Below are 13,292 nucleotides of genomic sequence, written 5' to 3' on the forward strand. Positions count from 1 at the left end.
AGAGGGGCTATGACAACCTTTTCTTATTATCAGGAGGTCAGTTGTTCATGGATTCAGGTTGTAACTGCCAGCATTGATGGAAGGGAACAAAATGACAAAATGGGAACCTGTTTGGCCTTTATTTCAAAACTGACAAAGTTTTTAAACAATTTTGAACTTTTTTTTTGTAAGGATCAATCATTTTGAATAGAAGTATTAAATTTATTTTCAAGTTTTAATGAAATGAATGGAGAATCCCCTATTCAGATGTTGATTTATTCAAGCACAATCTCTGATTGTTGTACAAATGTAAATAAAAATGTTTGATATCACTTTTGCAATATGATATTAATATATTGTCATTGTATGATACATGTACATGCATACGAGTCCAAATTAAGCTTTGAAAGAAACTCACTTTTAAGATTGTATATACTTCAGGAATGAGGATAGCGTACCGATTTTTCCCTGAGGGCCTGCTGACAGGAACACCAAACCAGAACATCACAGACAGCAGTAAACCTCCTAAAACCAAGGAAAAGGCCTCCCAGAAGTCATTCAATACCTTCGATCTTGAGAAACTTCACAGCCAGCTTGACAGGGAGCTTTCAGACAGGAGTGTTGGAAGTATGTCCTTGTTAAGTTATCTGCTCTTGATTATCATCATTCATTATCAGCTCTTGATTATTGTCAGTAGTTATCTGCCCTTGACTAACAGTGTGGGCTTTCAGTGGACTCCATAGCATGGGGTTCTCAGCAAAATCAGGAAGAAAAAAATTCAGTATTTATGATTGTGTTTAGATAACTTTCAAATTTAAAAACACATTAATGTGGAAAATGTGTACATGTACTACAAAATGCATTTTAAAAGATTTTTAAAGATATATATACTTCAAGTGTAGTATGTAACATATTGTTCTGATTTCTCAATATCTAGGCAGAGGTAAGTATAAAAACTATGTTAAGTTAATACAGCATGTATTGTATTTATCGCAATTCACCTTTGAATTAGAACGCTTTGGCTGATATAGTATTGCGTTGTGTGACGACACAATTGAATCTGTTTGTAATACAATTGCGAAATGCAACAGACACTCTCATTGGTCCATATGTATAAGTCCGCCCAAATTCCCTTATACGGGAGTAGTCAGCACTTGAAAACATGACGGCCAGATGCTAGATGGAAAAAAAATTCAAAGGAAGAAAGAGAAAAAGTTGTATTCTTGTGTTGTTGTCTCATAACTTTAATATAAAAAAAATTCCTAACATATTTTCCTACTATACTTGTGTCCAAACATACCTTCAAATATTTATTAAAGCCCCAAAACTCGATCACAGCTTTTGATGATTTCGTTCGTAGACGTAGCCATGTTAGGTAGCCAGTCAATTCGAATCCCGGTTCATTTCCATACTAGCACAATAGCGTCTAGATGTGTACTAATACCCCACAAATATTTTAGCTAAATAGTTTAGATAATATACCACCCCAGTCCCATTAAATGATAATTATTCAAATAGCTAAACTCACGGCAATGCGGCTTTCATTAGTCATGAGCGGCCGGCACGGCCGGTCTCCATCTAATGGGCTTATGTAGCATTTTCGTTAATCAAGAGCTTATTTTACCTTTACAAAAACTGGTACAAAAAATGTTTTAATTTCTATTAATTATTCGTGTTGATAATAAATGAAGAGCGAATACATAACATACAACCGATTTTATGAATAGATACCAATAGCAAGAGTTCGAATTGACCGGCTACCTAACATGGCTACGTCAACAAACGAAATCATTTGAAGCTGCGAGTTTTCGGGCCGTGTGTGGCTTTAATGAAAATTTGAAGGTATATTTGGACACAAGTATATAGTAGGAAAATATGTTAAGATTTTTTTATATTGAGTTTATGAGACAGCAACACAAGAATACACCGATTTCAGGCCTCAATCGTCCGCAGCTTTTTGTGACCCGTAAATCGAAGGTTTTTATAAGGGATGGATCTTTTCAGAGAGCTATGTACATTTCTCCAGCTGCACTGACTCCGCTCGAGAAAGTGGGCGAGCTGTAATCGGTCAATGAAAACTCTTGTTGTATTACATCAAACATGTCATTCAAATTGTTCAATCGTCTCATTCAATTGTGTCGTCACACAACGCAATACTATATCGGGTAAAGCGTTCTAATTCAAAGGTGAATTGCGATAATAGTGAACTGGGATGAGGACAGAACAAACTAACTTTGAAAAAATAAAAATAAATATAAAAAAAAAAGAACCAACATAGAAAATAGTGGCTAATATTCTAAATAGAATTAATTGCATGTACACATACAATATATCTAACACTAGGGAAGGGTTTGTCTTAACATTTCTATTTCAGAGCAGGTTTCTCAAGTATTAACAGGAATTAAAAAAAATTTAAATTGAATCCTGGATGATCTCTGAAAATCATCTTTCCTTTTCATCAATCATGCACATTTATAGACAGCTATTAACTCAAACAGATTAATTCCAGAAAGATCACTAGTAATGTGTAAATTTCCTGAGAAAGATCACTAGTAATGTGTAAATTTCCTGAGAAAGATCACTAGTAATGTGTAAATTTCCTGAGAAAGATCACTAGTGATATGTAAATTTCCTGAGAAAGATCACTAGTGATATGTAAATTTCCTGAGAAAGATCACTAGTGATATGTAAATTTCCTGAGAAAGATCACTAGTGATATGTAAATTTCCTGAGAAAGATCACTAGTGATATGTAAATTTCCTGAGAAAGATCACTAGTGATATGTAAATTTCCTGAGAAAGATCACTAGTGATATGTAAATTTCCTTAGAAAGATCACTAGTGACAAGTAAATTTCCTGAGAAAGATCACTAGTGATATGTAAATTTCCTTAGTGTGCATGTTTCACTGGCAGAGCATGATTAATGAACATGTTGACAAATGATTAGTGAACTTTGGATAAAGAAACACATGTTTGCATGCATGCAGTTGGGATGTAGTAAATTTAAGAATTTTGATTTTGGATGATGAAAAATATGCAATATTTTTAAAGTTTCAATAAATGTTGAAAATTTCCAAAAGCTTTAGTGCATGATATTTATTTGAAAGGAGAATTTCATTGAAAGTTTAGAATGAAATGTAAATTTCAAAGATTTTTGTTTTGTAAGATTTTAATGTACTGAAATTAAGCAGAAACCAATCTAAATGATATATTGGTCAACCTATGTATTTTTGAATTAAAACTAAATATTAATTACATATACTTTTTAATTTAACATGGAAACAACTTTTAAATTTTTCAAACAAATTGCCATGTGTTGTGACGGAGATAAAATGTTTCTGCAAAATACTTTTAGTTTTAAAACAAGAAAGTTGAAATTGAATTCCCATAATCTTGCAGCATTATAATTATCCTTTTAGTATTCAATTTCCTCATATCTTTTTATGAAATTCACATTGATATGGACAATATTTACAGGTCGACTATCCAATGCCAGCACAGTGTCCAGTCGGATGGGTCAGACCAGTACGTCACGATTTAGTAATGCCTCAGGGTCCGTCTCTGGACGTCCACCCTTTAAGCCGTGCTAGTTACCTCAACAATATTTAAAGGTCAGTCTCATAAATAGAATCCTTAATGTGTTGGAGAAATCTTAGGATTATTTTGGGAGAAGCATAAAATATGGTTTTATGTCATAATTTTACCTCGCCTATCCTTTTCGTTCCCACTGCCACATATGGCCCCCAATACACTGCCTCCACCTGTCTGCTACCCACACCCAGCTACTCCATCCCAGCCATGGCTGTTCTTGCTTGGTAGTCTTCTCCATGTTATTTTTAGCTGACCTATTTTCCTCCTCCCAGGATGTCATGGCAGAGTGGGGGTACATACCCTGGTGTTCTCTTAGTAGAACAAGTTGAATAACTTCACTTGCGTTTGAAGGGAAAATTTTGATAAGCTGCAGATTTTTCTGAGCCTTCTAAATTAAGCTTGTGCTTTTCTCGGTCGGTTGGTAATGTCCTTGTCACAGCCTCCCTTTGGTGTTACCATTCCTCCAAGGTAAATAACCATTTTACATCCTCTATGTCTTGTCCGGAAGCCAACTTGACTAACATTTTCATATAGTCTTTGTGTTTTTTGTTAGGATGTCTCGATTTCGAGGATATGGTAAAGCAAGGACATTGGCAAAGTTCCAACGTATTCCTGTTGTTTCTCTTTCTGTAGTTCTTTCATGATGGAAGTCTATCAACATAAAAAATAAGAATCCAGACATTGTGCAACCCTGCTACACCCCTGTTGTTACCTGGAACATGTCAAATTCTTCACTGTCTTCTAGCCCTGCACATTAGAAGGATTGATATAAAAGTTTCATCATTCTGATCAGCTCGTCATGTTAGACCAAAGACTCTCTGTTTTCAATCAAATACTTTTTCAAAATTAACATGATTTACTAACCATGCTGAGGTCCACTGGGTACAAATGTTTTATGTTGTTATGGAGTGTAAATAGTTGTTCAGTTGTACTTCCTCCTCTTCTAAAGCCAGCTTGTTCTTTCCACAACATCTTGAATCCTTTGTATCGCTATTCTTTAGAGAGAAATCCACCGTACACTGCTTTTTTCCCCTCATTATCTCAAAACATACAAATGTTGTAAAAATAAAATATCTAGCCTTTATTAGAATCTTTTCCTAAAAATCCCCCACAGTACTTGATGAGGAAAAAATGAGAGAATAAATTCATATGCAATGTATGCGTAAATCGTGATTTTTTTTCTTTGTAGGTAAATTTCATTCGAGAGGAAGTTAGACAACTCCATTTCAAAGCTGAGACCGTCTGAAAGAAAGTTGTCCTTCTTTGATCATTGATCAAAACCAGACTATCACAATTATGTTATGATAAACTTTTTACAAAAATGAAGTCAAGGAGTTCAAATGTGTTCTGTCTGATGAGTGACCTGATATTCTATTAGTTTTGTCCTGTAAGTTGCACGCTGAGCCTCCGTGAAACCTGTATATATATACCGTATGATTGGTGCAATAGTAATACAATCACCTGGAGCAAACATCTTAATGCAATCATAGTAATTTTTGGTGGTATATTTTTTTGTCAACAAAATTGTGTATTCATCAAAATTCAGGTATGGATCCAGATCTTTTTCCAGGGAGGATACGATCTACTATGTCGGTATAACATTCAGTATTTTACAACTGAACACCCCACCTCCTTGGTTCCATACTTGAATTATTGGGATAGACACTTAATTTGTATGTATAAGATTTGTCTGACTGTCCATGATTTGTTTTGTAGGCAAAAGCTTATGTTACAAAATGTATAAATCCATTGTATTGGTAGATTAGCACATTTTATGCACTATTTCTCAGAAATCCGTCCATACACATCAAAATTTCCTAGGACTTTTCGTTGTGAGAGATAGATGTCTTCTTACTGACTGAAGATATTGTGAAAGAATTGAATGTCAGAATGGCATTATTTATTTTTATGAATAAAAGAGAAGTCCATGCTTACAAAACTTGGTGTTGTGTATATTTTAAAATATTCAAACGTTGCATCAGAGACGTCTGGTTGATTTGTGATATGAAGCCAGTACATGCATACATACGTGGTAGGTGTGACTGAGTACATTTTCAAGAATGATTCGAAAGATTTATTGATTCAAACATAATCACATTTTATTACAATATACTCGTATAATCTACAGGTACAACCTGATTTTATATCAGTATGATTTAATAAAAGAAAATCGCAATGTAATTTAATTATGGATGTTTGTTGATAGACAACATGCGCCTTTCGGTCAACTTTAGTATCATCTTGTTTCTTAACTCTAGGTTTGGTTATCAAGTTGAGAAGTTAGTTGTTCTTTTCATTAAACTCGGTGAACATATTCTAATTAGGTGTCCAATCCAATATTATTTCGTGTTTTGTTTTCTTTGTTGCCGTAGGTCACATGAGCTAATGACTCTAGTGACCGTTTTGTTTCTTGTCTGTATGCCTTGCGTAATCTGTCCACGTGTTCGTCTGCTTCTCCTCGAGAACCACTGTGCCAATTTCAACCAAACTCTTCACACAACGCATCCTTGGATAAAGGGAATTGACATCCCATCCAATATAATCGTCTTCCATCTCAAAATCTGGTGGTCTAGGAAAAGCTACGTGAAAATTCAAACCAGGGTTCCAGGGGCTTAAGAGGGGTCTTTAAGACTATTAAGGAATACTAGTTTTGGGTTGGAGACGGCGCGGGGATCGAGAATCGAACCCAGGGTCGCCGCCCTGCAAGCGGTACCAGATGGCCTCGACCGGTCGTTGCGAAGTGAGCGCTCTAACCATTAGGTTGACCAGTATCGGAGTGGACAAGAACCATGAATAAAAGTTCTAGTACGTTAGTCATGTTGAAATGGACAAAGTTTAAAAGCCATTAGGTGGTAGCGACCGGTTTCTATACCAGTGCATGACCAATAAGTATCCATCATACATTCTTATGCAATCCAAGAAAATGCAACGTTAAGGTGAACGATGACTTACGAGCATCGTTTAGGGAAAAGAAAAAGACTTTGCTAGACAATTGAAATACTCGTGTTCTTGATAATGTGAGGTGTACATATTTTTAATTTTTTTTGACAGAGCATTGAAACAGAATGTAATGGGTTGAAGAATGGTGAATGAAAAAGTTGCATTAATCTCGAGCTTTTACGAGTTAAAATTACCGCCCTGAGAAATCGGGGTCAGATTTTTTCCCCAATATCAAATAAGACAACCAACTTCGTCATTCTTTGTAATTACGAGACCAAGGAGAGTCAAAATGCGTGTATGCAGAGCAAAAATCAGAAAATATTCCAATATATCTCTGCTTTTATTGCAAGATTGATAAAAAATGAAATAAATTACAAAGTAAAGCAGACACAAGCCTAGCAACGATAGAACAACAGAACGAAGAGATAGCATGTCGGGAACTTCCGAGTTCGCAGCAACGATTTGAAATGGATCAAGGACTTTTGTGATTAGACATTCCAGTACTTTGAAGACCCAGTGCGATGATTTTATAAAGGTAATTGGTTCTGCAAATGATGTACTGAGACACGAAGCCGTAACAAATATACACTTTCCGTCTCCCGCTTCCGCGTTATGTGTACAGCATGTTTAAACAACGTCGTGCAAAGAAAGGTACATGTACCCTAACTTCTTCAAATATTTACTCTATTAGTGTTGGTCGGGTGGGTTTTAGAGCCTAATATTACAGTTTCAAATTTCTGTACACCCCCTTTTGCCGAACGCGTCCAATAAATGTGTTTGAGTTTTACAATTGGACTGGGAAACGATTTTTTATAGCACATCTTTGGCTGGTAAAGAACAGCAACAATACAAAAGTATTCTACAAGATCTGAGACTGCGCATACGTGTATAATGATAAAACTGTTTTAATTGATAAAACACTTACTATACAACGCTTGCAGATTTTTTAACAGAGGATGTTTACCCATGGCAAAGTTTGTGTGGAATGGATTCAGTTGGCCCAACTTTTAGATTATATTTTTGGTATCTGAAATTGTACGAAAATATAGAGATTATTTTGGGGATGTGCAATGTGGGATTCTGATTACTATCAGATTCTGTCATCGTGACGTAGACTGCAGTGTGATCACGATCAAAGGTGCGCGGTAACGACGGTACGTCATATACGCATGGCGATACCCTAATGAACAGTAGTCCTGCATTATCGTATCGCTGTCATCGTCCCCTTCCAACCGTGTCATCGACATCGCATATGCATGTATCTCAAACTCAATTTTTTCTCGTAATCTTGATATCATAAGAAATCTTCGCTCAATGTAATTAATCACTGACTATTTTATTATTTACATTTCCTGTTGTCTTCTCTATGATAACCCTTTGAAGCTCCAATGTGTTAGTTTCCCCCATATACTACATCAGCATCTAAATTTCTCTCTTGCATGCAACTCTGCAACTTATGATTTCAATGGGCGGGCACAATGGAAATTTACATATAATATCACGTGACTTTGAATATATACATGTGTATCAGGCAGTATTTTTCATAAGCCGATTTTAACATTTCCAATGTTTTGCCTTTGATATTTTTACAAATTGTAATGATAACAATTTCCTCTTAAATGCACGGCAGTTGTAAACAATGCGCGTGTGTGAATGTTGATAAACATAGGATACATATGTGTTATACTATCTTGTACTTCAAAATCATCACGTTTTCCATTGTAATTAATCACTTCGCATACCCAACAAACTAAGCAGTGAGTCCTTAAATAATACATATAGGTCACTAGGAAGAATCTGATGTCAGAATACAAATTTTCAAAGCAAAACATCAACAAAGGCAGATTACTACAAACAAGAAAATCAACAACAATATGGACTAGGTTTCCCTGGCAACTACACAATGGACTAGGCCTATCATGACAACTACACAATGGACTAGGTCTTTCCATGACAATTGTACAATGGACTTGGTTTCCCCCTGACAACTACACAATGGACTAGAACTTTCCCTGACAACTATACAATGGACTCAGTTTCCCCCCTGACAACTACACAATGGACTAGAACTTTCCCTGACAACTATACAATGGACTCAGTTTTCCCCTGACAACTACACAATGGACTAGAACTTTCCCTGACAACTACACAATGGACTAGAACTTTCCCTGACAACTACACAATGGTCTAAGTCTTTCCATGACAACTATAAAATGGACTAGGTCTTTTCTTGATAACTATAAAATTGAGTTATACCATAAACTACGAAATCAAGTAAACAGAGAATCAAAAATGCTTCGATCTAAATTCTACCAAAAGTCTGTTAATGAGATGTGCGATTTTGACAATAAGCAATGGTGGAAATCTGTTAAAGTCTTTTTAGGCCTAAATAAAAAGGGTGATGGGTTACAAAACCTTGCAACAAACAATTTCAATGGTGACATTCAGCTACTGTCCGATGAAATTAACATGGCCTTTGTCTCAGTATCCAATGATCTTGAACCACTGTCAGAAATCTAACTGTCTTGTGTAGATCCCCTGCCTAATGACTTGATAATATCGATAGAAACTATTGAAAAACAGCTCAAAAACACAAACAGCAAGAAAGCCATAGGCCCTGATAATATCCCAAACTGGATCTTGAAAGAGCTATCATATATCATGGCTAAACCAATATGCGCCATCTTCAACAGCTCACTAAGGGAGGGCACTGTACCATCATGTTGGGAAAAGGCTGATGTTGTCCCAGTACCAAAAATAACTCCCGTATGTAATCCAATGAAACACTTGAGGCCAATCTCACTGACACCTATTTTGGCTAAACTTTTGGAAAAGCACCCAGTTCAACATCTGAGAGAGTCCTGTCCGAATGTGGATCCTAACCAATTTGGTGCAATAAAGGGCAGTTCAACAACTCACACTCTCCTAAAAATACTTCAACCAATTTATAAGGCTCTGGATGACAGCAAACATTTTGCCAGACTTTTGCTAATTGACTTCAGTAAAGCATTCGACCACATATACCACGAAAAACGTATGGAAAAGCTAAATAATAGTGATACCAATCCTATGATATTACAATGGTTCCAAAGGTTCCTTACAAACCGAATGTAGAGAGTCAAGATCGAGAACAACAAATCAGACTGGGTAAAAATTAATGGTGGTGTTCCACAGGGAACTTTAAGTGGGCCAGAACTTTTTATCCACATGGTAGCAGATCTCCAAACTGAAGTTCCCAATGTTAAGTTCGTTGATGATACAACCTTCATCGAAATCCTACAAAAAGATGCTAACTCAAAGATGACATCTACTGTTAAATCTATCTTGGAGTGGTCTTCTGAAAACCAGCTTGGTATAAATACCTACAAAACAAAAGATATGATTATTTCATTCGGAAGAGAACCAGATATTGATAAACTAAACACGAATGGTACAGAAATAGAGCGTGTGTCAGTGAGTAAACTACTTGGAGTTGTAATAAGTGAAAATCTGAAATGGGGACCACATGTGAAATACATAACAGAAAAGGCCTCAAAGCGTTTATTCTACCTACGCCAATTAAAATACTCTGGATTAAGCGAGAGTGATCTTCTTCGAGTTTATAAGTTCCTTATAAGACCGATTGGTGAATATGCATGCCCGGTGTGGTTCACAGGCCTCACATCCACTCTATCAGATCAAATCGAATCCATCCAAAAGCGTGCTCTCAAGATCATACGACCATTAGACTCCTACCAAAAAGCTTTGGAATATACCCGACTTGAAAACCTATCAGATAGACGCAAACATATATGTTTAAAACTTTTCAAGGATATGGAAGACCCATCCCACCGACTCCATTGCCTCCTTCCTGACATTCGCGAAAACCTAATAGTATATAATCTAAGAAACTCCTCAAAATATTATTTACCAAAATTTAAAACAAACCGTTACAAGAACAGTTTTATACCCTGGTGTATACTAAACCAAAGGCATACATAAACATACAGTGTAGTCTGAAAGCTAGTCAGCAGACTTTTAATCCTTATTTCAGACTCATTAATTTGTTTGTTTTGTTTTACCTTATGTACGTCCGTTTATTTATATTTTCTCCAAATATTTTTATTGTATATAAATGCTTTTAAAATTATTCTTTGTCTTTTCATGTACATTCTTATCACGTTTATATTTTGCTAATATTCTTATGTGTATTTTTAACTTACAAAATGTAGTTATTGTACTTTCAACTTTTAAAGTTGCCAATGAATAAATATCTATATCTAAATGGACTAGGTTTCCCTGACAACTACACAATGGACTAGGTCTTTCCCTGACAACTACACATGGACTAGGTCTTTCCCTGACAACTACACAATGGACTAGGTCTTTCCCTGACAACTACACAATGGACTAGGTCTTTCCCTGACAACTTTAAAATGGACTAGGTCTTTCCCTGACAACTACACAATGGACTAGGTCTTTCCCCGACAACTACACAATGGACTAGGTCTTTCCCTGACAACTACACAATGGACTAGGTCTTTCCCTGACAACTTTAAAATGGACTAGGTCTTTCCCTGATAACTACACAATGGACTAGGTCTTTCCCTGACAACTACACAATGGACTAGGTCTTTCCCTGACAACTACACAATGGACTAGGTCTTTCCCTGACAACTTTAAAATGGACTAGGTCTTTCCCTGACAACTTTAAAATGGACTAGGTCTTTCCCTGACAACTACACAATGGACCAGTTCTCTCCTTGACAACTACACAATGGACTAGGTCTTTCCATGACAACTTTAAAATAGACTAGGTTTTCCTCTGACAACTACACGATAGATAAGGTCTTTTCCTGATAACTACACAATGGACCAGGTCTTTCCATGACAATTATACAATGGACTCGGTTTCGCCCTGATAATTATACGATGGACTAGGTTTCCCCCTGACAACTACATGATAGACTACCCGTAAGTCTTTTCCTGACAACTACACAATGGACTAGGTCTTTTCCTGACAACTATACAATGGACTATATTAGGTCTTTTCCTGACAACTACACAATGGACTACTAGGACATTTCCTTGACAACTTCTCTGGCTTTTCTGGTTTACTTGATTCAGTGTTTCATGAGATGGTTTTATTAACACCACACAGCTTTCAATATTTCATAACTATCTACCGTAGAAGTCACACAGCTATTCATTTGGACAGACTTCAATGTTTCACCAAACAATGCTTTATGTCAAGATTAGATGAATTTTCTTCAGTGGTTCTTGAAAGAAAGATGAAATGGGATTCTTTAAATCCAGACAGATATATACCGGACAACAATTGATCAGAAAATCTCATACGTAAGCCCTCTCTTCAGGTGAGCTAAAAAGACGTCAGGTACATGTATTGGACTTTTCCTAATGTTTTCGTCCCTCAATTTATCAAACCAGATCTTTCACGAAGTAGGTAGAGACTTTTAAAAGTCATTTAGATATATTTTCCCTGCCGTTTCATGTTATTCATATTTGCTATCACAAAATAACCGCAGAAGCTAATTGACCGCCTTTACGCTACTTCAAAATTAAGTAGGTCAATGGTTGATTTAGAGGTAATGGTATGGTTTTATTGCCATAACTACAAGCATAAATTTTCGTATACATACATATCATGAATTATGTGGCGAAAATATAACATTGGTGCGCTGGTTTGAAAATACAATCGATATAAAAATTTGGCGGAAAACGTAATTTCTAAAGTACATGTATTAGACCTCGCTCTAGAAAGCAGCTTAACTTTTAACTATGTTATCTAATTAAAAATTGCTTACTTTGAAACAAAAACTCTACAACATATAAAGCATATTGTAATGACTTTATATAGTTATATTGGTAATTTGAAGCTAAATACCAAGTAAAGAAAAGCTGTGTGTCGTGTGTCATCGGTTACTTTGGAAATCCAAGAAATCTTAATGTCACGCATGCGCACGTTCAATTTATTACCTTGCACACTTATGAAAAGGTACACATCTTACTATAACTAATGAAATATATTGAACAGTGAACATGACTTTTCTAGGTCTCAAAGATAGACCAATCTTTTCTATAGGCCACTGTGCTTAGCTTTCCCTCCCGTATTCTTCTTATATAAGCACGTGCAGCAATTAATCTAGATTTCCTTTCAATTTAGTGGGTTTCTGTTTATTTTCCATTAAATATTTGAACAGAAAGTTTATAGTGAATTGAACATGTTTAATGGATACAGTCAAGAGGACCAGAAACAAGTTCTTCTCTATACATGACGTCATCCAAGTCATGCACTGAGGACCTAAGCATATTGGAAACACATTAGTTTATGGTTATCAAATCTACACGAGTCATATATATATATATATATATATATATATATATATATATATATATATATATGATTAATTTCATATAGCATAGCGGATCCAGAAATTTGTCAGGGGCGGATCCAGGAATTGTAGTTACGGGGGGGGGGGGACTTTATGAAGCAGGGGGTCTGAATTTTATAGGACTTGAAATATGTCTCCTATTTAGTCATTTGTACTATTTTCTATCATTTTTAATAAGGTGAAATTATAAAATGACACAAATTTTAAGGGGTTTTGGAAAAAAATTAAGTTCTCCAATAAAGTAATTGAAGAAATCAAAAGATTTTGCCATTTATTTTTCCGGGAGTGGAAGAAATTATTGCTTCTTTTATCGTTTAGTACAGTTTTCTGAACAAGACACCACGATTTACCTTAAATTTGGAAATTTTAAAGGGGGCGCGCGCCAGCTGC

At 35.7% G+C, this 13,292-nt stretch overlaps 1 protein-coding gene across 1 annotated transcript in view; it reads left to right on the forward strand.

The window, feature by feature from the left end:
* LOC125654685 (centrosomal protein of 41 kDa-like) overlaps positions 1-5,509 on the forward strand; it is a 21,754-nt gene extending 16,245 nt beyond the window's left edge. Inside the window, exons 7-10 of the mRNA XM_056145746.1 lie at positions 5-36; positions 421-606; positions 3,457-3,590; positions 4,760-5,509. Coding sequence (XP_056001721.1) covers positions 5-36; positions 421-606; positions 3,457-3,569 — 331 coding nt within the window. The 3' untranslated portion in view covers positions 3,570-3,590; positions 4,760-5,509. The remainder of the gene's footprint in view (positions 1-4; positions 37-420; positions 607-3,456; positions 3,591-4,759) is intronic.
* Positions 5,510-13,292: the final 7,783 nt, after the last annotated feature.

The sequence above is a fragment of the Ostrea edulis genome, chromosome 7 (assembly GCF_947568905.1).
Source record: "Ostrea edulis chromosome 7, xbOstEdul1.1, whole genome shotgun sequence".
In the NCBI taxonomy this organism is placed as follows: domain Eukaryota; kingdom Metazoa; phylum Mollusca; class Bivalvia; order Ostreida; family Ostreidae; genus Ostrea; species Ostrea edulis.